Source organism: Tyto alba, unplaced genomic scaffold, assembly GCF_018691265.1.
Source record: "Tyto alba isolate M040663 unplaced genomic scaffold, T.alba_DEE_v4.0 Super-Scaffold_10, whole genome shotgun sequence".
Lineage (NCBI taxonomy): Eukaryota > Metazoa > Chordata > Aves > Strigiformes > Tytonidae > Tyto > Tyto alba.
The window spans coordinates 12,401,292-12,428,164 of NW_024881262.1; the positions used below are offsets into that span (position 1 = coordinate 12,401,292).

At 52.8% G+C, this 26,873-nt stretch overlaps 1 protein-coding gene across 4 annotated transcripts; it reads right to left on the reverse strand.

Annotated features, from left to right (window-relative positions):
- Window positions 1-275: 275 nt before the first annotated feature.
- TFRC (transferrin receptor) lies at window positions 276-16,256 on the reverse strand. Of its 4 annotated transcripts, none has more exons than XM_042797339.1 (19): window positions 16,223-16,256; window positions 14,418-14,488; window positions 12,421-12,634; window positions 11,586-11,805; window positions 11,228-11,371; window positions 10,402-10,495; window positions 9,895-10,017; window positions 8,710-8,805; window positions 8,403-8,542; window positions 7,850-8,019; window positions 7,439-7,558; window positions 6,779-6,864; window positions 6,593-6,656; window positions 6,208-6,275; window positions 5,754-5,821; window positions 5,273-5,354; window positions 4,125-4,346; window positions 3,485-3,625; window positions 276-3,191 (listed from the first exon to the last, which is right to left on the reverse strand). In XM_042797339.1, exons 2-19 carry the CDS (start codon window positions 14,448-14,450, stop codon window positions 2,949-2,951), a joined length of 2,328 nt encoding a protein of 775 aa, XP_042653273.1. In that variant the 5' UTR covers window positions 14,451-14,488; window positions 16,223-16,256; the 3' UTR covers window positions 276-2,948. The 4 variants fall into 4 exon arrangements, with proteins under 4 accessions (XP_042653273.1, XP_042653256.1, XP_042653271.1 ...); XM_042797322.1 differs by having other exon boundaries at window positions 10,402-10,498; XM_042797337.1 differs by lacking the exon at window positions 16,223-16,256 and adding an exon at window positions 16,146-16,202 and having other exon boundaries at window positions 10,402-10,498.
- Window positions 16,257-26,873: the final 10,617 nt, after the last annotated feature.

Sequence of the window (26,873 nt, forward strand, 5' to 3'; positions counted from 1 at the left end):
TTGACATTTCATCCTCCTCCTGCCATCCACCCCAACAGCACAGGCACGTTAAGGTCGATACTGTGACTGAGAGGCCATGAGAGGAGAGAGGGGGCCAGGGGGGTTGCAGATGTTGCTCCTCCACCTTCTTGCCAGAGTCAGCCTGGTCACCTGCGGTGGGGCAGCTTGGAGACCAGCAGCATGGTGAGGTTGGCTAATGCCCAGTAACAAGGTGGTACTGGAACAGCCTCCCTCCTGCTGCCACAACGGCAAGAACCCACCAGAGGCGCTGAGAGTTGAAGCTTTAAAACTTTATTCAAGCAGACAGCAGGTAACCCAGAAACAGCGTTCAGCACCCCACGTCAGTCAGATGCCAGCACCAAGCAAGGCATCCCAATGTCCAAGTAGTCACAGTTGCGTTGCCTGGCCAGGAGACAGGTCTTATCTTCCTCTGCTGGCTATAAAGCTCATGATTAAGAGACATCAAGATGCATGCAAACACTACAGTGAGGACCCCCAGAGATCAGCTCTTAAACGCCATCCAGAGAAATGTCGCTGTACACATGCTTCAAGAGACAGCAGGGCAGTTATGGAAGAGCAAAGAGTTGCACACGCCTGGGCATCAGGCTTCTAGAGAGATGGATGAAAACCCAACCCTCTGAGCTGGTGAGCACTGAGCTCAGTAACAAGGCTGGGGGCTTGTCCTTGCCCAGGTCTCTGCTCCAGCTGAACAGTGTTCTTTCTCTCAAGGACTACTGCTGGGGCTCAGGTCACTCACTTGGTTTAGATTTAAAAAACAGATCAAACTTTGCAGAGTACAGGGCTGGTGACAGCCAGCCAGCTACTGTTTGGGAACATGCGGCAACAGCATTCAGCTTCGGGTCAGGGAGCAGAGGGGCACCATGAGAAAGGTGCCACCGACTTCCCCCCGCCCCGTCTCCACGCAACGCCCAGGAGGCAAGACTGGAGTTTCCAGCAAGACCTGAGGAACAAGCAGCTTCCCATGCACACACACCAGCATCACCCAGTGCCAAAGCAGGCCAGCCTCTTAAGTAATATGCACATACATCCAGAGTGGTGACCAGAGCCCTCCAGACAGCAGTCTGCCCCAAGCCCTACATTCACCTTAAATTTCACAAGTCCTTGTAATTGATTTGAAGGAAGTTTACTAAATCACAGAGCACACAGCCTAACTAGCCTAGTTTCCACTAAACATTCAAGCACCAGTCCGGTGACTGGAGGTAGGAAGTCACTTCAAGACAGCACAGCTATTAGAAACAGTTCAGCCTACGGAAAAGGTAGAGTATAGGGAAGTACATAACAGACCGAAGTTTGTATCTGCATCACCACAGGAGAGTGAAAAAATAGGACTGCAGGAAATTGATCCATGTTAGATACTAACCATCGAGCTTCGCAGATGACATTGCATGATAAGCATAGAACAATTATGGGAAACACTGTTCCCGATAATTACGTACACCCATAGTGCAACATATGGAGGTCACTGCCTCCGATATAACACTGTGGTAGGCAAAAACTACCTTGTTCTTTACACATTATGGAAGACACTGCCCCCGATAATGTCAGTTAGATTTCATGACACATAAGGTACTGGAAGTTTGCAGGAAGCTGCATTTAAAAATCGGGCCAATGTCTAATCTGAGGTACAAGAACACACACAAACGTGTGTTGTTGCAGGTGGAGCGAGGGCTACACAGCGAGACCCTCAGCCAGGGCCTGGAAGTGTCCAGAAAGAGGGGTAAAGGAGGAGTCCGAAACCCAGAGGGGCACAGACACCACAGGGAAGCCAAATTTCTAGTATCTGAGTTTCCACCCAGGTTTTCAGCATTTCAAGGATCACTTTGGAGTGCAACCCAGACACTCGCTACCAGGTTTACACATTCAAGTTTCTGCCAGAGGGGTGTTTTTGCCACAGAAAGCTTAATTGTTAGTTTTCAAAAACTACATTTTTTTTTTTTGAGGGGCCTGTTTAGATTATTTTAAATGCAAAGTTCCAGTATCATGTTTGATTGTAATAGCAGATGCTGCTTTATTCAAAAACGACAGTATAACTGTCATAATTATGGAAGGCACTGCTTCCGATAATTATCTTCTATAAAAAAAACACACCATTTATAGTGAACGCTGTCACTGATAAATAAATAAACAAATAAATATCTCAGTGCCAAACAAGAGCCATCCTGCAAAATTACATCAGTCAAACAGGGTTTGGCCAGCAAGAGACTCAATTTCACAAAAGGCCCCAGAGTAGCAAGGTCTGCAATGCCAGCCTAGAGCCATTTCTCAATGCCGCAGGACTCGCTGAGGTGCCAGCTAAGGATGTAAGGGGGGGCAATTTAGATAATCTTTGGGTCATTTTCCTGGGGTATTGAGACCGGGCTCAGCAGAAGCAAGCCTCCAAGATGTCATTGAGACTCTGCTGTTGAGTAAAGGCAGGCCAGGCACTTCAGAGCTTGCTGATAATCCAGCACTTGTGGGCTATTACTAGATCATTTTACTTTTGAACTGCAGGTTGGTCTCTGCAGCTCCCTGCCAGAAAAGGGATCCTCATTACAAGCGTTAAGAGGAATCCCTTCCCTCTTTTGTCACTAGGTTTAGGGGGCCAACAATTAAAACCCTAAATAGATGAGGTACCTCCCCATGCAAGGTACCGGTTCAGGAGCCACCTGAGCTGTTAGTTCTCAAGTACATCAGAGATAAAGTCCCACAAGCATCTGTACGGGACCGGTTTGGACTGTGGTCAGATGGGAGCCTGGTCAGAGGAGATTTCATGGTAATTTTAGTACCTGCTTCAAAACAGCCTCCTGTGAATTTGTCAAGGTCAGATTTAAATTTTACACTCAAATTTTTGATCAAAGGATTTGTTGCCAGAAAATCTACAGAAAAATAATGCCATGTTAGGGAGTGGGTTCCCCTAACCCTGTACCTTAACCAGGTGTTTGCTGCATCTAGAACTCATTGTCTGTATCCCAGATATCACCTGCTAAGGCATTGGCAGCCCCTTTAATGGTCCAGGTCGCCAGGGCTAGCTGCTCCTTCAGCATGTTCACATCCACGCTGTCTTTGCTGGCTCTCAGCAGCTGCAGGTTCTCCAGCAGACTCTGCAGGGTGTGGGAGCCTTTGCCAAAGAAGATGTGGCGAAAGGGAGCATCTTTTGGTGAGAGGTACGGGGAGAGGAAGTCATACTCCACCTGCAGTAGAGGTGCAAAGTTAGGGTTATACTCTCAACCTCCCAAGTTTTTTCTTTCCTACTCCGCTGCATCATGATCTCCCAAGCTCTGATCCCCACCCAGCCCTTTCCTGCAGCAGCTCTGCAAGGGCCAGACCCTCTCCCAGTAGCAAGCACAGAAGTCGGCCACGTTGACACCAGGCAAGCAGAAGAGATACTGGTCTGCACAGTGCCCATGACTGCTAAGGAGGAGGCCCTTCCCAGCCACCACTCTCTTCCTTCACAAATAAAGAAAAACCAGTTATAGATACCCACCTTCATGATCCTGTCATTCAGGGCTCTGCGGACGATCCTGTTTTCCCTGTCACTATTTGCGATGTCTATTCTCAGTGCATCTGTAGCTCGCTGGAAGTCACCACGGGCAAAAAACAGCCAGTTCAAAGTCAGCCCCAGTGTCTGTAAGGGAGGAGCTGTTAGTAAACCTGATTTTCTTCTTTTGCTGCTTTCTTACCAAGAGAAAGTGTTGGGTTTGTTTTTTGTTTTGTTTTTTTTTTTTTGCCGGTTTAACCAAGTAGCAGAGCAAGTTCCTGGCAGGCTCTTCTGAGGTCACTGAGCTCAGTGACGTCTCTCCCTACCCACAGTTTCTTGTAGCCTTTCAGCAGAGGTGCAAATGAGATGCAAATCTACACTGTGCTGTGAATGATAACCAGAAAAGAAACCATCCACATCCATTTCCTCACGAGCTCACCACAGCCAGATTAGCTAAATCTGTCTGCCATAGCTACTGTGCCTGTACTGCTCTGTAAGAAACATCAATTCAGGCCACATCTTGCTACACTCTCCTGCCCAAAGAAGGAAGATGTCCACCCTGTTGTATGCAATGGCAGCAGAGCCTTATTAGCACACAGCCCCATAACAATCTACAGGGATTCAGTGCACCTGGAGCCTTTCTTACCTTCACATCCTGATCATAGAGCAAAAACTTCTCCTGGAATGCTAGCAATTCTTCACTATATCTCTCAAAGTCCAGGAAGAGCTCATGATCATGGGTCAGCCTGAGAGCTATTTGTCCAGCAACTTCTGCAGCAGCACGCATAAGAGGATACAAGTTAACAGACATCTTCAGGTTCTCCACAGTGTCCTGAGTAGTGCTCAAGAAGGGATATTCCTCATATTTCTGCAAGAAAGAAGGCATTGAAGTTAGGCAAGAGTGCTCCTCCAGCTAGGATTTTTCACCTCCCACTACAGTTTGCTTGCTGCTTCCACCGCATCCCATCTCCTTGTGCTGCTAAGTAGCAAGACTTGAGTGGCAAAACCTCCAAGCACAGGGGAATGCTGCTCTAGCATCCTGTCCCTCGGTTTCCAACAACCAGCAGGATACTCTGCTAGCGTGTTAGACCCGAAGCCACATAGACCTTTTCCCCCACCTCAGAGTTCACTGCAGCAGTGCGGGCAGGCAAACACCAGCAGCCAGTTTGCTATGTGCTGGCAACACCCTCCAAGCCTTCTTGGCAGGATACTCGAGGTTTTTTGTGGAACAAGTCTGACACTAACAAAACCCAAGCATTCATAAGGAGAAGAAGCTGTTATCAGAAAGGCTCCCAGCTGCACGCCTGCAGTAACAGAGAAGGCTGCTTGGCTGATGCCATTTTTGCCAGCCCCAAGCTGCAACAACAGACCTGAACAGTCCGAGTTAGTACTTGCTCGGGCCAATGGTGCTGCTCCCCCAACATGCTATGCTTGCTGACCAGCAGGCTGTAGTACAGTCTTTCACTGAAGCAACAACAGCTTGATATCTTCTTAGTGCTTTTAGTTTCTGAATCATTGACATTGGAGCCTCCAGAAGAGCAAGTGCCCCCTTCTCCCAACAGTGTGTTCAGGACTCTGGAACAGAGCCTGTAGGCCAACCGTGCCCCAGGAGCAGCCCTCACAGCAAGTACTGACACAGTCACCAGGTCCAGAGGCTGCATCTCCTCCTGCAGATAGGCTCTTGCATGGACAACGAGCTTGAGACAGCACCTTGTGCTCTGCCACCCTGGAAAGCAGATATCCCTAGAGCACTTTCCATGTAATGAGTACACCAGGCAGGCAGACAATACTTACATTGTAGAAACCAAAGGAAACCACCGGGATTCCCGAGTAGGCCAGGAACGGGAACGCTGCATTATCCAGATCAAGGGGAACACTGCAGAAGACAAGTATTGAGTAATTACCAACTGGTTTGGACATTACAGGAGAAAAGCTACAAGCCCTAGAGTTGAAGCTCTGAGCCAACTGGACTACCCTGACTAGACAAGGCTGGTTTTGGCAAGAAGTCCCAGCCAAGTGCCGAGGGCTGCTCATCCATTTCTGGACACTGATCTTTGTACAGGGCTGTTCTTGCCCTACAAAAAGGTGTCTGGGCTGCCTTGGGGCAGCACTAAGCACAGCTAGTGTTGTACTGTTCACTCTTGCCTGATCCCATTGTGCCAGGTAGAGCCCACCCCAGACAGCGGTGTGACACTCTAGCACAAAGAGAAGCCGCCATTTAGACTGTTCCTTTACGGAGATTTGCCTTCCCAAAGAACAGGATGACAATACTTACACTGTTTTCACCCAGTCAGAGCCAACCCTGTCATACAGGCTTCCCAAATCCTTTGCTGGGTCCTTCACCTGCACAGAGATGACAGTCACTGCACTTGTTCTGACCTCTGCTTGGGCTTCCAGGTCCATCCTGGAGCTTGCACTGCTGTGCAGATGCCAGTCAGGCATGCTCCCCTGACCTTTCTCCACACAGGCATGGTTCAAACAGCACAGGCATTCACCTCCCACTGAACTGTGGCATTTGCTGATTTTAGATTCTGCACGTGTGAGCTGCAATTCCCAGAGCCCAGCTGAGTGCAGACAGGGCCCTCCAGACTATCTCTGCCATTTCTCCTAAATGGGTCTTTCTCCTCAGAAGGTGCCAGCTGGGAAAGTGACCCAGCACAGCTCTGCCCCCTTTCAGTTCTTCCTTAAAACCAGCCACACCTGGAAGGGTTTTGGGCTAATCAACTCACCCCCTTCAGAGTTCTCTCCAGCAACGTGTACAGCAATGGGCTAGCAGAAATCTTCATGTCATTCAAGCCTGCAAAAAAGAAAGGATGTTTGACATGCTGGCACAATTAACCACTACCACTAGAGCTTCTCAGCCCTGTGACTGAGCAACAACTGATCTACAGTTTGTTGCCAAAGGATCTTCAACAGACACAGGCCAGTCTAATGGGACCTAGCAGAGCTGCCTCCTGGCTCAGGCTGCTGCAACCTCCCAACTTCAATGACAACAGCAGAATAAATAGAGTCATGCCAGTCTTCAGCCAAACACCCATTCCTGGAGGCGAAGGGATGTCTGTCAAGCTATTCTGGTCCCACTCAATTTCAAGAAACTTAAGAGTAGTAGGTTACCTAGGACTGCGGCATCCAAGTTAATGTAAGTGAAGGCTTTGGCATGCAGTGTGGCAGAGTACCCCTAGAACAAAACAAGTATTTTAAGATGAGCAGTAGCAGTACAACACAAGGATGTTTAAGCCACAGGAAGAGGAAATCACAATTGCACAGTCATCACACAGAAGTCTATCAAAGAAAGAGTACCTCCAGCCATTCAGTGGCACCCACAGCTCCGTACTCTCCTGCACTCCAGCTAGCAAAAATGATGCTGCGCCTTGGTTTGTAGCCATCTGCAAAGAAAGAGAGACTGATGTGTCTGCCCTTCCCCCACGGAGATGCAGATTAGCACTGAGGGCCTGGGTTGATGAATCGCCTGCTCCTCAGACAGAGCTGAAGCGTTCTGGCTGCTGCAGACAAATGTGCACACCAGTGGCTGCAAGGACACTGTACCCTGCCCCCCCAATGCTGCAGAACTGCGTAGGAAAACCACGCTGCCTGCATTTACCCCCTTCTTTGTTTAGTTGCCTGAGCCCAAAATTAACCCTGGAGACAGGAGCACTTGTCTTAAGTGCCACTATGCAGCCCCCACTGCTTCAGCTGGTCAGCCATTTCAGTGTTTTCCTCCACCTTCAGGCCTAGCTGTCCAATAGATAGCTCAAGTTTAGGGTCTGCATCGTGTGTTATCCAAGGACATCTCTCACAAATTGTCTACGGTGGACAAGTAGTAGCTTCTCAGGAAGCTCTGTCAGATTCCCTACACCTTCTCAAGGGATTATTTTGCAACTGGGCTCTCCAGTGTTAACACAGGCAGTCCTAAACTTGCATGACCTCCCTCTCCCCTATGTTTTTATACAAAATATTTACCATTTTTCACTATGTCGGAGATCACACGGGCAAGTTCCAACAACATGGCAGTTCCAACGCCAGCCTTGGCCACTCCTGGGCCCCAGGAGTCTCTCTGGGCTCCAATCACAACATACCGATCTATAAATGAGACATCAAGATCTAAGTTGCAAACACCGTTTACCAGAAAAGCAGCTTTGAGCTTCTGTACTAGGAACAGAGTATGGAGTCTGACCCCTGATCCTGGCACACTGCTTGCTTTCATTTAGCCTTTCCCTGGCAGCACTGTCCAGCTTTTTCCTTGACCTTAAGGGAAGGGTCTTGGTTTTGCTGAGGAAGTGGTTGTCTCTGCCCGGGAGCAGCTGTCATGTTCTGACGATCACAGAAGAAGGGTTTCCCCTCAAGACTGAGCCACAAGGCAGTTGCTGTTACCTGGTTCTTCAAATCCCTTGATAGCACCAAAGATGTTCAGAATCTTCCTGTCCACCATAACGTTGTTCACACTCAGTTTCACTGTCATGTTGCTTGTGCTCTTCTGAATCACACTACATCCCATGACCCCACTCTTCCAATCCAGAGGGCATCTTTCTCCATCCATTTTCCTGAGAGAAAAAAAAAAGAGAGATCCTTTGAACTCATTATCCAGCTCTGACCTCATTTAGCTATCCTGTGAAAAAAAACAAGCCTGCAACTGCAGGTGCAGCCTTGTTCATTCAGTGCCTGCTCAGCAAATAGCTTGCAGACCTGTACCACTAATTACACAAGGAGAGGTGGGATGCAGTGGCCAAGAGGTATCCAACACTGGATTAAGTTCAGTCTTTAACACATAAGACATGGACACAAGTGAGCCTCTCCAGCCAGTTCCAGTAAGTGCTCCCTGCGATACACAGCAAAGACCAGCAGAGTGCTCTCTGGGCTTGCAGCACCTCACCACCATACAAGAGGGCCACAGCAGCCTAGCCTGCAAGCCAGGACAAACAGTTACCTGAACAGCTTGCCTACTGCTTGGCTAGAGATAGTCTGAACAGCAATGCGAGGTAGTCCAGAAGATTCCACTGGTGGGAACTGGGTGTGGTTGAAAGAAGGGAAGCCTGGGGTGAAAGGGTCTCCAGTTCCAAGGTGGGCCTGTGAAAAGCAAGAGGAGTCCTCAACTCTCAGAGGAGCCCAACAGTTGCCATCTACACAAGGGCATGGAGTACTACTGAGCCAGAGGCCTGCAGGACTGCTGCAGTCTGCACTCCACAGTAAGAAAGGTTCACGAGAACAGACAGGGGAGCCAGTTGCATACTCACATGTCCAAAGGGGACAAGCGCATCTGTGTTCTTGTAATCGTAGGGGTCCAAGTACATCAGGGCACCAACTGCTCCTGCCTCTCTGGCATTTGCAACCTGAAGCAAAGAGGAACATTAACTGCACATCTGTATGGCAAACAAGGGGAGTTAAGGCAAGTACATGGAGTAATAGGTGTGAAAGGCTGTGCTCCTGCAATGCCCAACTCCACAAGGATATTAACAGCTACCTGACAGTGACAGATACATAAGGAAGCTGAATACTAGCAGCTCAGTCCTACTTCAGGTAGAGTGTGACTAACACCCTTCTGAACAGTTAGGATGCTCCATGGTTAGTGTCTCACCCGATGATTACTTCAGCTCATACCTGCTCCTCAGAGCAGCTTAGAAGAAGTATGATACTTAAATTATGATCTGAAACTTGAAAAGTGGCAAGGTGATTAGAGAACCGGTGAACACCCCTTGCAGAAGCACTTTTCATCTCTGCCTCCCCAGGAGCACCCATCTGAAGGGCAGCTCTGGGTCAGACCTAGAACATGCTGGTGTACAGAAGGACTTGGGTCCTTCAGGCTGCCTGGCCATTCGGTTCCACTCGCTACAGAGGGAGCATTACAGCAACATGCAAGGTGGCTGCCTGGGTAAGCAGTGTCAGCACCCACGCCTGCTCCACAGGAACAGCCAGCAAGGGCCCCAGGGAGACACTGCAGCCAGTGTCTGGCAGCAGCAGATGGCAGGGTTTGCTTAGGGCAAGAGTATATGGAGATGGATGATGCAGATGCATGAGCACAGACACGCGTACGCACGCGTTTGTGTGCATGTGTGCGCGTCTGGGTCCTGCTTCTAGCAGCCTGATTGCTGTAGCTAGCACTACCTGCTCTGCATGCTGTAGCCCTGAGGCTGCCTGCCTCTGCCTCTCAGCTCCATCACTGCAGATGCGTGCCTGTTGCCCCAAGACTGCCAGAGGCCCACAAGCAGGCCATCAGGAACAGCAACCAGCTCTCTCAGCCTTGGTGTCCAGACCTGCACGTGGAGGCTTAGTGCAAACAAGCAAGACCAGACCTGCAGGGACAAGCCTACAACCACGAGTTCTAGAGACCCGAACCAAGATGCACCTCTGTGCCTTAAAGAAGAGGAAGCATAGCTTCCTGCTGCCAAGTTTGGCCAGGCTCTGGGACACAGACTGCTTACCTTCTCAGCAAGGGTTATTTTTCCAGCTCTGAAGATGATTATAGATTCATTCAGTGAAATACCATCCTTCTGCAGCTTTTGAAAATCAGCTTTCATTCCATAGTTCACATGAACTGGTTTGCCCTGAAACAGAAACACTGGTTACACATGCAGTAGTCCTATGTCAGTAAGATACTTTAAACAGCCTACAGTCACAGTAACAGTGACTCCTGTTAACAGCAGGGAGTTCAAGCTCAGCAACATAAACTCCAGTCACATGCAGCATGCCTGTTGGAGCAACATTTTTGTCCAGGTTTCTGTCTGGATCACAGCAGAGAAGTTTAAGCAGTTATTTCTGCATCTTGCTGAAGCAATGAAACTATGTGGGCCCACTCCTCCCCATCACCACCCCCAGCTCTCTAACTGGGGAGGGCTTTATACACTTTGTGTTTTGAGGGGACCTATTTTGGACACTGCCACCTGGTAAGTGTGCAAGCACATTTCCAAGATCTTCTTGGAGTCACTTACAGCTACTGAGCCACTCTTGCTGTATGCCACATATGCATCGGGAGTCTCCAGTTCCTCCTCTTTACCATCTTCCAGAATAGACACTTTGTTGTCACTGCTTATAAATGTAAAGAGACAGTGTTATGTTCTTTCATAAATAAACTCCATGTTTCTAACTAGCTCCCATATTTCAGTCTGTGCCCTAGCAATTCAGATCAAGTCAATAAAGCCTGAAACAGGCAGACTCATCCCAGTACTTCCATGTGAGAACCTCTGGGGTTGTTCAGAGGCATTAACAAAGAAGGTCAATTTCTAAGACAAGTAGCAGAAAGAGTCTCTGCTTCCAAGTCTCTTAGTCCCCTCCTAAGAGGAGCTAAGCAAATTTATTTCTCCCTGACATGAAGGGGCAGCAAGTAAGACATGAGGGTACAAGTTGTCAGCCCACACAATGCCTGTCGATAACCTCCTGAGCTACTATAGGAGCCACTGCCAGGTTTGCAACACCTGTCTGGGTGACAAGACAGAGTTGCTTGTGCTAGTAGCTTCAGACACAGGGAATCTGCCATTCAGCTGTTTTCACTCAATTTTGTTTTCTCTCCACTTCCTAAACATGCTTTGAGAAAACAGCTGTACAAGGAAAAATCCAGAGGGCTGCCACCAGACCATCTAGATTTAGAAAGCCTGAGAAGAGACAGGAGCAGCTATTGCTTGGCTAGATTGAGGCCTTCTTTGGAGAGCGGCAACCGGCTCACAATTCTAGCACTGCTTTTGCAGAACTCACATGCTTGCTCAAGACCACATATGTCCACACTGTAGGAAAGAGATTTGCATCTCTTCATTAACATACCGGCCTTTGACCTGCAGCTTAATGTAGTGCTCATCGTTCCACACTTCATCCAAGCGGAAGCTGGTGAACTGTTCATGGATGTAGCTGGCAACGTTTTCGTCTTCACGCTGGCCAGCTTCAAAAGAGTACTTATTTGCTCTCTGCCTGTAAGTAACAGATGTATATCTTAGGCTACAGCACCAGGTTGCACTATAGTGCTCCAGCCCTCAAATCCAAGTTGGATGGGTCATTTAAGCCCATGTTTAACCACAAGCCACCCCACAACATCTTTAAGGCCCTTGTTCTCCAAAGGAGCTCGAATTCTGCTCACAGGCTGTGCCTCTCCCATAGCTGTAAATAAGTTTTCTGGAACTGTTACCTCAAGTTGTCCTCAAGATGTAAGGCTGACAGCTTATCTGACAACAGGCCTCTGAGTTTAGGCCAGTAGAAGACAGGTGGTCCAGGAACTTCTTCCTCAGTTTCATTATCATCCACTAAGTATGACGCAGTAGGAGTAGCCTCACAATTGCCACTTCCATCCAGACACCTGCTGGCCTTCTGCATTCGTCCACGATAACTCAAGTAGCCGATCAGAAACCCTATGGACAGAGCAGGTGTTTCTTTCTGCAGCACAAAGAGGACTAACCCAGCCCCACACCATACAAGTGCATTCAAAACAGCTTCAGTGTTAAGATGCATTTCTCCTTTCACACCATTTTTGACAAGGTGGCATACCCAAGGACAGACAGGAATATGCAGCCTGACATTTTGCCTGAGCTGGCATGTTTTAAGGTACACTGTAAATCTGATCTCGTGCTTGGCAGAGTCCCTCCAGCACCACTTGGGAAGGAGAATGCCTACTTTAGGTCAGTGGCAGTGTTAAAACCCTTGAGACATGAGCACCAGAGGCTTTATTGATATGTTGACCCACACCTCTAGAGAAATGTTAGGAGTTAATTGAGGGAAAACCAGTACACTTGCCACATGGACCAGTCTGCCCTTTAGCTAATTGAGTTCCACTGTCAAACTTCACACCTCTTTGTGCTAATTCTGTACCATAAGTCTGATTGAGATAGAGTTAATTACAAGAGGCTGTAGCCTGGTTCAAGGCTTTTTAAGTATCTCCTGAAACAATAAAGATTCAAATGTTGACAGCCTCAGTTGTGCTCAATACCAGAGTCCACTTCATGGAGTGGCCTCCCACTCTTCCTTACCAATCAAAAGGAGGAGGAGAGCTGCAATGATTAAGAAGCAGCGGTTCTTGTCAATCCTCCATGGAGGATGCATGCTGGCATGCAGGTGCTCTGGTCTCCCAGTTTCCCCTCCTTCCTCATCATCAGCAGACAGATTCATTTCCACATGGCTGTTGTCTCCATCCATTTGCCGGGCAATGCTGAAGCGTGTGTATGACTTTGGCTCGCCACCAAACTGTATTGAAAGACAGTCAAGTAACGAAGGAGTTTGCTACACCAGCCTGCAGTCCTTGCAGCCACCTGCACCTCTGCTCCAAACCAAACAGAGCCTGTTCATCTGACACTGCTCCAGTGCAGCCCGAGCATTTGGCTGTCACAGGCTGCCTGCTTTGAACAGATTGTTAGACTCAGACCCACTCAGGGTCTCCAGAGTTTATTTAGCATCTCCTTGTCCTGCATGAGTTCAGAGCCACACTGGCCAGAGTCTAGCTTGGAGTTTGTTACAGATATGACACAGCCAATAGCATCGGTATTTCCCACATGATCCCACAACAAAGGCTCTTAATCAGGAGTGCACTGATCTGACCTGAACATGTGCAACTCACGCAGAAGGGAACTTTGATAAGAACAGAGGAAAGTGAAAGCAACCCCTCCGTGGTTATGACTTTGAGCTGCATCCAGTTTGATGTAAATACTCTCATCTAGTATCTAGATAATCTTGTATTAAACTGTCCCAGGCTACTCCTAAATTACATTATTGATGAGTATTATAAAGAAGCTAGGCTGAAGAGAGATGACTGATGGGAATCCTGCTACCTCAGATTATATGAAAGCTGAGGATTCACCTCCCACATCCACCAGTGACTGGAACTGTTCCGCATGTGTTTATCAGTGCCCAAGCAGATCCACTTCCAGTCCAGAGCCCACTTTTCTGAAGAGCTGCAGTGCACAGTCCAACTGCCCATAAACAGCCACCAGCACACAAGGCAGTAACTCTGATTAACAGACAGTTAAACTCAATTCCAGGCACAGCCAGGCACTGAGCAGAACCACTCAGCTTCCATTAGAGCTGCTGAACTTGCCTGCAGGCACAGTTGTACTGGAGACAAGCAAGAGACTGGCTAAAAGGCCAGAGGAGTGAGTAGTTTTGGGAGCAACAGTTCTGCAGGCCCTCTCTACTGTACTGGAGGAACAACTGGTGATGAGCGCCCAAGCCCTGTTAAAATTTCAGCAGCTCATCCACAGTTCTCAGCTTGCTCTCAAACTACAAGTCCGTGGCTGGAGGTGAACAGACCAGACATCAGCTCGGTTGGTCAGAACAAAACCAACCTCATTTCCAACCTTCAGTTCTATTCTAGCTGACACTACCCACAATGAAGTGGCTAGCTGCTCACTTTTCAGAAGGGGCCACATAACAGTCTATCCTAAACGTCTCCCTGCTCAGCTGCTTGATAGCTTGTCTTCCCTCACACCTTGCAAAGGACATGCCTCAACCCCACATATGCTCCATACTTGTCCAGAGACCAAACCACCACATTTGCAGTCCAAGCTCTCTAGGACTCACGAGCCTGGCTGAGCAAGCTCAGAGCCAACTCCTGCATGTTTGTTTCAAAGCACAGGTTGCGTTCAAAGTCTGAGTTGTGGTTGAATTCCCACCCCCAAAGTAACATAATAGAACACATGTTGATTGTCTTGATAGTCATTTAATCAGCTTCCTCAGCAGCACTTCCTCCTGGAACATTGTTTAAGGCTTGTTTCCCCCTCCTTATCAGCTTCCTGAGAGACCCAGGACATCGTAGCAGTTAACGATAACCCCACCAGCACCGAACCACTTAAGCCACCTCCTTATCATGGCCAGCTAGCTACAGTGACGCTGGGCTCACAACCCACACAGTAGCACCTAACACTGCTTTGGACTCATCATCTTCTCCAATACGGACATGGATGCTGTTGAACCTTTCTTCTGCAGTATCCTCAGCCCACCAAGAGAAAAATGGCACAGGTGGACTGAGTCTTACCAGGTTAGAGAGCGCTGCTCTGGCATGTTCCATTGCCTTGTGAAGGAGTGCCCACCAACTTCAGCAAAGCCCTAGAAGTTAAAAAAAAAAAAAAAAAACAAAAAAATCAAGTCAGGCTGCTCCCCTGACACTACATAAGATGTCCAACATCAGTCACCGCCACTAGTGCAACACTTGCCTGTGGATTTTACCTACATGCTTCTACATAAGTCACAATGTTGGTAAACCTACATCAACATTGAATGCAACCTAGAAATTCACATACTCCCACTGCAAATAAAAGTTCTGATGATCAAATAGACTCTATTGAACTCCAGGGATGGGTGGTGGGTGGCAAGGGTGTATAAATGAACAATACGGTCTCAAACTGCTAAATTCAGTCAAGGGTCGTCTTAACAGCAGGGCCATCTCCACTCAGGGAGTGCTGGCAAAGAAGCACTTACTAAACCGCGACAACGGACACCAGATATCCGAGGTTCCTGGGGTCTGTCTCAATGACAGGACAGAGACAAGAGTCCGACCGGTAGCCAGAAGTGGCACAACATCGTAAAGCAAAGCAGCACAAACTCCTACCCTGCCAAAACACTCCCAACGGCAAGGTCACTTCTAGAAGGCTATATTCTTTACTTCTTTATGAAGGCAATTTCAGTTTTGAACGGTCTCCCAGAACAGCCAAGAGCAACTCCCCAAAAGCATTTAATTAGCTTTTATAGTTGGGATTTCTCCAGGCAGCAAACTTAACTGAAAGGTAAACTGTAACTGATTTACTTCAGCATTTCTTCCTGAAAAGATGCTTGAAAAAGCTTTGTAAGTTACTGACTAGACAGCTTGGGTTGAGAGCATGCAAGTTGACTATGCCTTCAAGCAGCATTGCTAGGAAATGGCTTTGAACTAGTCTTCAGGTGCATGTGAATTATCTTTACACCTGGCAGCTCTGCAATATAAACAGGTTTTATTTGGAGATTAAAGGTTAATAGCGGCCATCCGCTCATTTCACCTTTTGTTTAGGGCAAGAGTATACGGAGATGAAACCCCAGAAGCTTTGAGAAGCCTTTTCCAAGTGACAATCTGGGGCCCTGGCTCCCACCGCAGGCAGGGCAGACATATGGGGGTGTGTGTCTCCCCAAAAGCCAGACCAGCTAAGCCAGGGGAAGCGCAAAGGGCCTGCAGGCATCCCGGATAGCAGGGGTGCCACCACCCCGCCCGGCCCAAAGCCCCTCCACCAGCCCGGCGGCACAGCGCCCCCCCCCACCAAGCGGCCCGGGAGGCGGCCACCCACCCCAACCCCTCAAAAAATATGGCAAAGAGGGAGCGAGGGGTGGGAAAAGGGGGAAAAAAAAAATAAAATAAAGAGCAGAGGAGTAGTCTCCCGCGAGGGGCCGGGCGGTCCCGGTATCGCGGGCAGGGCCCGGCTGCGGGCCCCGCGATAAGCCAGCCGGGCGATACGCCGCCCGCCCAGGGCACGTCTCCCCTCCGCCCGCAGCCGCGGCCGCATCCCCTGCCGCACCGCGGGGCGCACCCGGGCCTCACCCGCCTTCAAGGTCAGGCGGCCATAGCAGCCTCCGCCACGTGCTTGCTTGCGTGCGCGCCCGCCCGCCCGCCCGCCAACCGGGTCGGCAGCGGCTGCTGCTGCAGCAGCGCCGCCGGTAACAACCCGCCCGGCCCCGGCGGCTTCCCCCCCCCCCCCCCCCGCCGCCGCCGCCGCCGCCGCGCACCGGCCGCGCTCACCTCGCCTCAGAGCAGCGGCCGCCGCCCCCGCCGCTTCCCGCGCGCCCAACCAGCGGCCCGCGCGCCCCGCCACTCACCCACCGCCCCGCCGCTCGCCGCGCCGGTGCGCAATGGCCCCGCCCACCGCCGCGCCACCCCCCCGCCTCCTCACAGCCAATCAGCGCGCCCCTCTGCGGGTGCCTGTGTGTGTGTCTGTCTGTCTATCGGGGTGTGTGTGTGCGTGTGTGTGTGTGTGTGTGTGTGTGTGTGTGTGTGCGCGTGTGTGTGCACGTATGTGTGTGTGTGTGCGTGGCTGTGTCTGCGTGTGTGCGTGCGTTTCTGCGCGTCTGTATGTCTCTGTGTGCGTCTGTGTGTGTCTGTGTCTCTTGTGTGTCTGTGTGTGCGTGCAAGTGTGAATGTGCGTGTGCGTGGACTATAAAGAAGCTCGCAGGGCCACGTGTGTTTTTCGAGGTGGGTGGGAATTCCCACTTCCCCTAACCCGCCGGGGGGAAGCGGCGCAGACGCCGCTCACACAAAGGGGTGCGTGTCACACTCACACAGGGGGTGCCTGTCACACTCACACAGGGGTGCCTGTCACACTCACACGGGGGTGCCTGTCACACTCACACAGAGGGGTGCGTGTCACACTCACACGGGGGTGCCTGTCACACTCACACGGGGGTGCCTGTCACACTCACACAGGGGGTGCGTGTCACACTCACACAGGGGTGCCTGTCACACTCACACAGGGGTGCCTGTCACACTCACACAGAGGGGTGCGTGTCACACTCACACAGGGGTGCCTGTCACACTCACACAGGGGGTGCCTGTCACACTCACACGGGGGTGCCTGTCACACTCACACAGGGGGTGCCTGTCACACTCACACAGGGGTGCCTGTCACACTCACACGGGGGTGCCTGTCACACTCACACGGGGGTGCCTGTCACACTCACACAGGGGGTGCCTGTCACACTCACACGGGGGTGCCTGTCACACTCAGACAGGGGGTGCCTGTCACACTCACACAGGGGTGCCTGTCACACTCACACAGAGGGGTGCCTGTCACACTCACACGGGGGTGCCTGTCACACTCACACAGGGGGTGCCTGTCACACTCACACAGAGGGGTGCGTGTCACACTCAGACGGGGGGTGCGTGTCACACCTCTCCGTGGGACTGGCTCTCTTCTGTCCCAGGTCCCGGTGACCAGGAGAAGGAGCAGGCTGCAGATACACCCTTCCTGCCCTCTCAGCATCCTGCGGGAACTGGGTGGGAAAAACATTTTCCTCCCTGGGCGGCGCGAACCAGCCGCAGGGCTCCCCGGGGCTCGGGAAGCGCTCAGCATCCTCAGGTCCCAGCAAGTCGTGCGCACCCAGGGCCGCCTTCCCAGGTCTGAGTGAGCAGAGCCTTGCCTTCACGCTGTGCTCCCTCGAGACCGCTGTTTTATTTGCACGATGAGAAGCGTGGCAGGCCATTACGGGAGGCAGCCCAGTAGTGCATAAACAAGAAGCACGGACAACCCATGTCAGGTCACGGGCTGCTTGTGACCTGCAGAGCAGTTTCTGTGGCCACCCAGGCTGTGCTGGTGAAAGCATCCGTTTGGTGGATGCCGGGGGATCGCTCCAGCTCTGAATTATCTGGTCCTCACCCCAGCCCCCTGCCCGGGACAGGCAGAGTGACCCCACACCACGGTGGGAGCTCCCTGGTGTGCGGAGCAGTGAGGTTCCCTGTTCTGTTTCTAAGGAGCCCAAAGGAGAAGTAGAACGTGTCGGTCATTTGACGGAACGAAGTTCTAGCACGCATCTTCTCTCTGTAGGCTTCATAAGGTGAAGCAACGGGTAAGGAGGCAGCTCAGTGGGTTTAGAGGGAAATTGGTAAATAATATATAGGGAGGTATTCAGGGCACCCATAAGCTACTCATGCCCTTGACAAGTCTGTCTCTAGTTGTCAGTGTGATGCTGGGCTGAGGCTCGCAGCTCGGCCGGGCAGCCAAAGGGAGCTCCCCCTGCCAGGGGATCTCTCTGCTGCAGCTTCCTGAGGACTACCAGGGCTGTGGTAGATGCTCTGCTTTCCTTCAGCTGCTAGCTAATCTCTTAAAGACCCCAGCTGCGTGGATCCTGCAGAACATCTCGCCCTCCTTGAGCACCCGCTGACATTCGCTGTCTCCAGGATTGCCCATGGTCATGGGTTGGGCCCCGACTGTGGCACAGCCTACGCTGCCCAGTCTGTCTGGGCTCCATCACGAATGGAGGTCACTGCGTCCAGCCTTGGTCCTTCAGCTCAGGGCATCCCTCAAATGCATGCCAGAACCAGGGAATGCTTCAAAGTTCGGCTGTGCGCATGTTCTGCAATGCTATGCCCATTTGTCCCTTGCTCATTAAATAAATAAATTGGTAGGCCTGGATTATTGTCTCAAATCCGCTCCTGGGAAAGGAGGACGGGAGCAGAAAGTTTGTAGTTTGGCAGAACACATGATTGTAAAGAGGATTATGTTTTGTGAAAAGCAATACATTCCTGTGCTGATAAAGGGGGGATTAACTAGATCTGAAACTCGATGCAGCTGTCTGGAGACAAGCCTCCCATGAAGCAGCTCTCAGGCAAGATGTGCTGCTGGACCCGACAGCTCTGTTTCCCCGAGGTTTGAGCCAGGCTTCAGTGCCGAGGCTCTCCCTTCTCCAACTCCATCCGTCACCGGGTGTGGCGATGCCATTCACGAGGGGGACGCCGCTGTCACTCGGCCTGTGGCTGCCCTGTGGGACACACTGCTGCCAGGTGCCTCGGTGGAAGCCGAAGGTGTAAGAGAGTTCAGAAAGAGATTACATCAGTCCTGCAGGCTGGATCCTCTGGTTGTTTCTCAGTGCAGGGTCTGGATATAGCCTGCTGCTTGGGAAAATATAACCTGGGGAAAACAGTCCCAGCCCTGCTCTGTTTTTTATGTTCCTCCTGGGCTCCCCCCCACTAAGCCTCTACCTTCCAGCAGTGCTGGTACTGGTGCATGCTGTGATCGCTGCCGAGCAGAGCAGCATCTCTGCACCGAGGTCCTGCTGGAGGAGGGACACCTGCAGCAGAGCTCAGACTCAGGCGGTCCTGAGAGTGACACTGAAATGCAAGCCAGGAAAGGAGGCACCTGATTTATTTCTCCCCACGGCCTCCATCCTCTGTGTCTCCCTTCCAGCTAGCAGAGGAGGTGCTGTGTGCCCTGCTGTGCCAGCCCTGGCCTGCCCTGACAGATACTCGCTGCAGGTATTTTCTGTTCCCTCTCACAACGTGTTTGACCATGTGCTGAGCTGTTCCCCATTTCTACACCTGTCAGGAAAAAGGGAAGAAAGCTGACGTTCTATAAATTCAGATATTTTTTGCACCTCACACAGCGTTGGCAGTGAAAGACCTTAAAATGAGGATTCTTCAAATGCAGCGTGGTATCCAAGAGCAGCTGCAGGCAGGGAATGGGAGTTGGCTGGCTACTGGCCATCAGTGGCTGGTGCCCCCTCCCTGGGCCTGGCACCTGCATTGTTTGCAAAGCAGTGCCTGTGAGGCTGAGCCCAGGTACTCAGGCTGCAGCTCGGCCAAAAGCTTTTGCAAGGAGCAGAGGTAGCCAAAGCTGGGAAATGGCCAAAGAGAGAAGAGGATGTAGGACTGCTGACTGTTGACTTCTGATGCCTCATCCCAGCAAGATGCATGGTCTCAGTGTGCACGATTTTAGCATGGTTCAGGCCTATAAAAATCAAGAGCCATTGGCATCCACCTGGAGATCTCTGGTTCCCAAAAACTGGGAGCATTTAAACTCTGGAGCTGGCTGCAGCAGGCTGTTGTTTGAGCCCTGCTGTACCATGCTGTAAGTATCTGCAGCTTGCACGAAGCTCCTGCTTGTTTCTGCCCGCTCTGCTCCCTGTCTGGCCCAGCTCCTGCCTGCAGTTCAGTGCAGGAGCCTCCGTGCTTGTCCTGATGCCTCACTTTAGCCTAGCTTCCATCAGGACGTTCCTCCTCATTGTGACTTGGCCCCGGTATTTTAGGAGATATTTGTCCCTGTTTCCGCTGAACTGCTGAGGGACTTGTGAGTCCCCTGAGACTCAGATGACTCCACATTCCTTTGTGCAATACCGCATGATGTGACGGTGTCCCCCAGGATTAATGCTGGGACATGAGACCAAAACGTGGGAAGGAAAATACAGTTTCACTTCAGTTTTGCAGCATGGCTGACCCTCGTGTGACCAGATGTCCTACCCACATTTTAGGAAGGCAGTTAAAAAGCAGAAGGAAAACAAGAACCATGGAGATAAACAGCCTGGAAAGAATGCTCTGTGCTTTGTGAGCATCTTATCAAAAACAACACTGGGAGGTGACCTGAGCACTTTTATGGCGAGAAATACCAGGACTAAAATGCTTCTTCAGTCTAGAAGGGATGGAAAAGCCAAGAACCAAGTGCTGGAGTGTGATGCCGAGTTGGGGGTGCTGCAGCAAAGTGCACGCTGCTGGGCTGAGGCCGAGGGTTGCAGGAGATGGGATGGCCCTTGGGGTGGGAGGTAGTCAGAGGGCTCCTATGAGCTGTGTGCTCTGCAAAACAGACTGTGAGGCACCCCAGGCAGCCCAGGGTGCAGGGCCAGGCAGACAGCAGGCACCTGGGGACAAAAGAAAGACTTTGATCTTCTGCACTGTGCGTCAGCCTCTTCCTCTGCATCACAGCCGCTCGGAGAAGTGGCAGTGCCAGCTCCTGCCTTCCTGAGAGCAGATCTGGGCAAGACAGTGGCTGTGAGCCCTGCTCAACGCATGGGATGCACCAGAGTGCAATCAACTATTACAGGTCCCAGAAGGGAGCTGGGAAATTAAGGTTTTTGCCACCTTGGAATCATGTCTGTGTCAGGGCTGGCAGGCATGGCTCCCAGGATAGCCTGCCCTCTCTACTCCTGCCTCCTCTTGCCAGCACTGTGATGGCTAAGAATTTCACACCACGACTACCCCCATCCTCTAGAAAACTTTATGGTTTTGGCCTTTGCTGCTGCATTTCTCAATTGCCCTGACCGAAAGAGGGGTGAGGTAGTTGGATCTGACCCTCACAGGAAAAATGATCATGTTGCCTTAGAAGAGGTCACCCCATCCTGCTCGCTCCTGGAAATCCAGGCACACACTGCCATGCTCGGAAGCTCTGGTTATGCGGCCACAGTCCCAGAATGTGCTGTGGTGCAGCCTGAGGAGAGAGGGGGATCTCATCAGGCGCTGGCATCTGGGCGAGGATCTGCTGCCTCTTCTCTTGTAGCAAAGGGGCTGTGGAGGAGGCAAGGGTTGGGCCACACGCAGCCAGGAAACGGCGCTTGGGAGAGTGTAAACGTGGCAGGTAACACTGAGAGCTGGCCACAGCTCCGTCTTCCCTTTGAAATAACACCCATCTTTGCCTCTTTCCCGGGGAAGCACCTGGGTCCGGCCCGGCTCTCCGCATCGTCTGCAGCCGTCCCAGTGCTCCCGCCTGTCAGCCGGAGCCAGAAAGCGCCGAGCACCTCGGGGGAGAGACGTGGGGCTGAGGGCAGTGCGGTCCCTCTTTCCTATGAACGTGCAGACCTGGGGTATCCTGTAGACCCCCTTGTCAGAGAGCTCTGGGGTATTTTTTTGCCTCCCTGCAGTGAGGAGGCTCATGCCCCCCTGCGTCTCCCACCACAGAGGCCGTACAGGGGGGGAAGTGGATGTGGCGATGCTCGTTAGTGCCAGGGGCTGGCAGATGCTCGTTAGTGCCAGGGGCTGGCACGGAGGCCCTGGAGAGAGGCTCATGCTTGGACATTCTGCCCCAGGGGGGCTAAAAGAGGCTGGCTCTTTCAGCAGGGTTTCCTTGCTACAAAGATCAGGTTTCACTGGGTTTTTAACCCCCAAAGTCCTGGGGACCCCTCTGTGCTCCTTTCATGACCCCAGCCTGCCTACAGGGAGGACAGCGGGCGGTTATCCCTGCTTTATCTCTGCTCAGAGGATGCAAGGAGATGAGGCAATTAGCAAACAGCAAGGCCTTAACGTTGCTTTCTGCCCATCGATTATGTCTTTTGGCAAGATGCTGGCCCTCCCCAGGTGCAGCTGAGGGGGAGAGCAGCAGCGCGAGGACGAATCCTTGGTGTGCGTGGGGCTGATACCGCTCCCACCAACAGTCGCAGTGTGCAGGCAGCCCTGCGGCGGGTGGCTGGGCCCAGTGGAGATCTAGCAGGGACTGTTGTTGACCTGGAGCCTTCAGTGGTGCTGGGTCAGCCCAGCAAAGCTCCTGCTATCTCGGCAGCTGCACCGTGGGACTGTGCTGCTTGTCGTTGCTCTGATAGCAACTCTGCCCGGTGAGCTCGGCTGCTTTTATCTGGCGGTCAGGGCGGCTGTCGCTGCGGCAGGGGGGCTATGGGGCTGGGGGCCTGGACGGGTGTACAAACAAGCTCAGGATGTGAGGACAATAGCCAAGAATGGGCCTTTGAAAAGCGGGGGGGGGGGGGGGACGCAGCGCAGCAGCTGGCCTGGGGCACATCAAAGGTCTGTCTCGCTCTGCACCGCAGAAAAAAACCCCATGTGTTTGATGGCTACCCGTGGACCTGGCCCCGGCATCGTGTCAGCACAAGGAGCAGAGGGTCTGAGCAGTGGGAAGCAGAAAGGGAAAAGACGGCAGCGGGGAGAGGACCAACACAGGAGCTGGGACACAGTCCTGAGGGTCTCTGTCTCAGTGGCTGTCTGCGTGCCAGCTTTGTGTCACGGGCACCCAGGTGATGCCATGTGCCTTGTAGGTTTATTTATGGAGCAGAGGGTGAGATGTGGTGCTCAAATCAGGGGAGCTTGGTTTGGCTCCAGCAACCAGAGGACTCGGGATGCTTTCGGCACTCAGGTGCCCGGCACACCCCTGGCGGGAGGGGGCGGGGGGGGGGGGGGGGGGTCGTGCCCTTCCCTCGGGCTGTTGTGGGGTCCCAGGCTCTGAGCTGAAACCTGTGGGCTGCACTTTGAAGCCAGCCTCTGTTCCCTGGCACAGGCTGTGTCCCTGGAAAAGGGCTATGACTTGCCTAGCTCTTGGAAACAAGAGGTAAGCAGCCCCGTGCCTTGGCCAAACTGCTGACCTTCCCATCCTTGCTGGTCTGCCCTGTGAGAGCCTCCTGCCCTGAGCAGGCACTGTCCCCCCGTGTCTCCTTCCAAGGGATGGGGAGCCAAAGGCAAATGTTCGTGGTGGGCTATGTGGAGGCACAACCTTGCCTGACCCCCCCCCCCCCCCCCCCCCCCCAGTTTCAGCAGGCGTCCTTTGGGATGCACTCACAGCAGGGCCAGGCCCCTGCTCAGTGGGAAAAGCTGACTTTACCCTAGGGGAAAAAAAAATGTCAGTTTGTATTTTTGTCTCAATGTGGCCTGAAAGTCGAACTCTTTTATGCAGCTATAAAACCTCTCTGGTCAAGCCAATGGAAACAACCTCTCCTGCGCCCTTCCCCACTTCCGCAGTGAGGAGCAGGCTGGTGTTTGTTCTTACCTCCTGACTTTTAGTCATCTTTGGCCCACAAAGGAATGGTCAGCACGGACCGTTTCCAGCACCAGCCCCTCCTTTAGCTCTGCTTGGCTCCATCTGTCCATAAGAAGTGCCTGGGGGGCTGCTGAGCCCGATGTGCTGGTGCAGGTACCCACCCTGGCTCCTTCCTCAGCTGGGTGCAGTTGTGAGTTTTGTTGGGTGTGATTATCCCTCTCTGGAGAAAGAACCTTTCTTTGCCTGTGCATGTCCCAGCTGATTTTATGGCTTCCTCCAGATGTGAATTCAGAGGTTTTATTTATTACCCAGTAACACAAAATGGGCAAATGGGCATGTAGTGATGCACACCTCTCTGGAAGAACTGGTGCTGCCCTAGCCCTCCCTCTCTTCCACCTCCTAGCCACTGGAGCCTGGGGGTAAAGCGCTTTGTCCCTTTGCTTCATCCCTCAGCAGAGACTTGGGGGAAGAAGTGAGACCCGGGAGAGAGGCTTGGCTGGGGCTGCGTGTTGCTTTGCTGTCAGTGAGCAAGAGCCAGTGATGCTGGGCCCTTGCTGTGCTCGCAGGCGTGCACCTACACGTCTGCCTCAAGTATGGGCACACACACACACACACCTGTATGCCCCTATCCACACGTGCACCTGACACGGGCACCCATGTGTGTGCCCATACCTCTCCGGGCCTGTCCACCCCCTCCCGCCCCTCTGTCTGCTTGCCCAGCACCCTGGTGTGGTTCTGGCACTGGTGGAGGTGACAGAAGGGGAAGGGAGGTTTTCTTCTTGGTTCTCACTGAGCTACACTCGGGATGCTTTCCACCTCCCACTCGCAATACGAGGCAGCATCACTCAGGGACAGCCTTGCCCTGCTGAAGAAGACCCACCGAGGGCCAAAGGGTTTCCCCCAGCGAGTGGGACTTGTGACCCATGGCTGTTGCAAGTGTCCCCATGGGGTGGCTGAGGCCGGTGAGTGGGTGTCATGGAGCCAGGAGGGCTCAGAGCCATCAGGGGAGCAGCACCCCCCTTCCACAAACACGCCACATCTCTGCTGGCTCTCTGGGAAAATATTGTCTGTCTGAGGCAGGGATTTTTGAAAACCTCAAAATTTTTACCTGCAAGCTTCTTGTGGGAGACAGACGAGTATGAAAATAAAACTACTAACCAAAGCGAACGCCCACAGCTCAAAAAGCAAACATCAACAGTGACGTGCAATATTTTAGGTGGCCATGGCAGAAAAAAAAGCCCCTCTGTTTTTCAAACAAGGTATCTTTTCATTCAGAGGTTGGCAGGGGCTCTAAGAAACCGGCAGCGTTTCACCGGGACACCTGCTGGAAATGCAGACGTTGCCTTACGGCAGCAAAACACTTCTTTGCATCCGAAGCCGCGAAGAGGGGAGGAAGCGGCGCCCACGGGTGTTGACGACGGTATTTCCGCAGGATCCCCCCAGCCGGGTTAGGGACTGCCGGCCGTTTGTTTGTGCCCTTTGAAGGAGACAAAGCCCCCGCCATGCTGAGCCCCACGGCTTGGTGGCTTCCGCTCTGGCCGAGCGCGGCACTGTAGGACGTGGGGCTGCTGGGAGGAAAAGCAAACAAAAAGGAGGCCAGAAAGGCTGGGCAGAAGACCGGGGCTGTTATCAGGTGCCCCATCTGCGAAGTTCTATTCAAAAGGGAGGAGAAGGCTGGAGCCATCAAAGCTGCTCCAATGGCCTCAGTCCAGATGGGAGAAGGGCTTCACCCAGCTTTTGGTGGGCTTCTTCCCTCTCACAGTGGGCTCCCCTTCCTGCCACGCTGGGTATGAGCCCCACCATCCTCCTCCGCTCCTCCGGCTGGGAGGCAGACCCTTGGGGTGACAGTAATGGGATGCGGGGCATTGCGAAGGGCAGCACCCTGCCCTGGGCATCCCCTTCGGTCACTTCTGGGGCCGGGGGGGGGGGGGGGGGGGGGGGGGCCTGTGGGCAGGAGCGGCAGGGCCAGTCCCCCGGGGGGAGCACTGGTTTGGAAGCGTGATTGAGGCTATGGCTCAGGTGATAAGCAAGCCCATAAGGATGAGCTGTTCCACACTTGAGGGCACACCCATCCCAGCTCGCTGGAATTTCTATTCGCTATATATGATCCTATAGAGTATATAAAGTCATACACGTATCTATAGATGCATGGCTTTTCCATGAAAATATATATATATATGGTCAAACAGCCTCAGCAGTTTTGGGAAGAGGCACTTTGCTGACATGAACTGCAGAGTTGGGTCACCAAAGGCCTGCAGGCAGGTTCCTGGGGAGGGGCCAGGAGGGTCCCTGGGGGTTTCACCAGGGCTGTGCACAGGAGCCAGCCCCACGGCCCTGGCTGGGCAGTGTTTCTGAGAGCTGGGACTGGCGGGGTGCGGGGCACAGGGGGATTTTGCTCACCGCACCCTCTGCACCTCTTCGGCCTCCCGAGAGGGTGAGGCAGGGGATGATGAGGCATCCGGGGGCTGGTTTTTCCGTGAAGTGGCGTGCTGCTCTGGTTAACGAGAAACCCCAGTTCTGCCTTGCACTCCCGCCTTGGGGGGGATGGGTGACACAGCCCTCGCTGGCGGTGACACCCTCAGCGTACTGCACACCTCCGGTCTCGCCCTGCCATCGCTGCCCCACGGCCACCCCACTGGTGTGTGCCATCGCCCGTGGCCGGGCAGGGGTCTTGAGGCTGGACATTGGAGTGACGAGAGACTGAGCCCTCTCTGCCCTGGTGTCACGTGGCTCTTGCCCCATTTTACAGACGGGGAAACTGAGGCACGGAAGGGCTTGCGGGGCACTGGGAGGTGTTTTCCAGTGGCAGAGGGACTGCTCCCTGCTGGAAAGGGGGGGATTTCAGGGGGGCCATTGCTCTTCCAGGGGGTCCACACCTTGTGCCACCCCAGCTGTGCTCTGGGGGTGGCCGGGGTGCCTTCCCCTGCCCAGAGAAGGGGCCCCTGTGGGTCCCGGTGTCTCACACCCCTTGCAGTAGCCCCCCTGCCCTCCTCGCTCGCTGCTCCCTCCCAGCCATATCTCCCAGGGACGGTGGCTCCCACCCCACTGGCTGCCTTCGCAGGGCAATCGGTGGGGAGCACATGGGCCTTATCTGTGGGCCAGCTGCGGGCAGGGCTCCCTGCCATCCCTATCAGCAGGGTGGCTCCAGACCTGGGGCTAAGGTGAGCCAGCCCCATCCCTGCCACGCTGGGGCCAGGGCTGGGGGCACTGCCACGGCCCCACGCTGACCATTGCAGGGGGATGCTCGAGGGGCCCAGGACCCCTCTCCAGCGAGCGTGATGCTGCTGGATTTG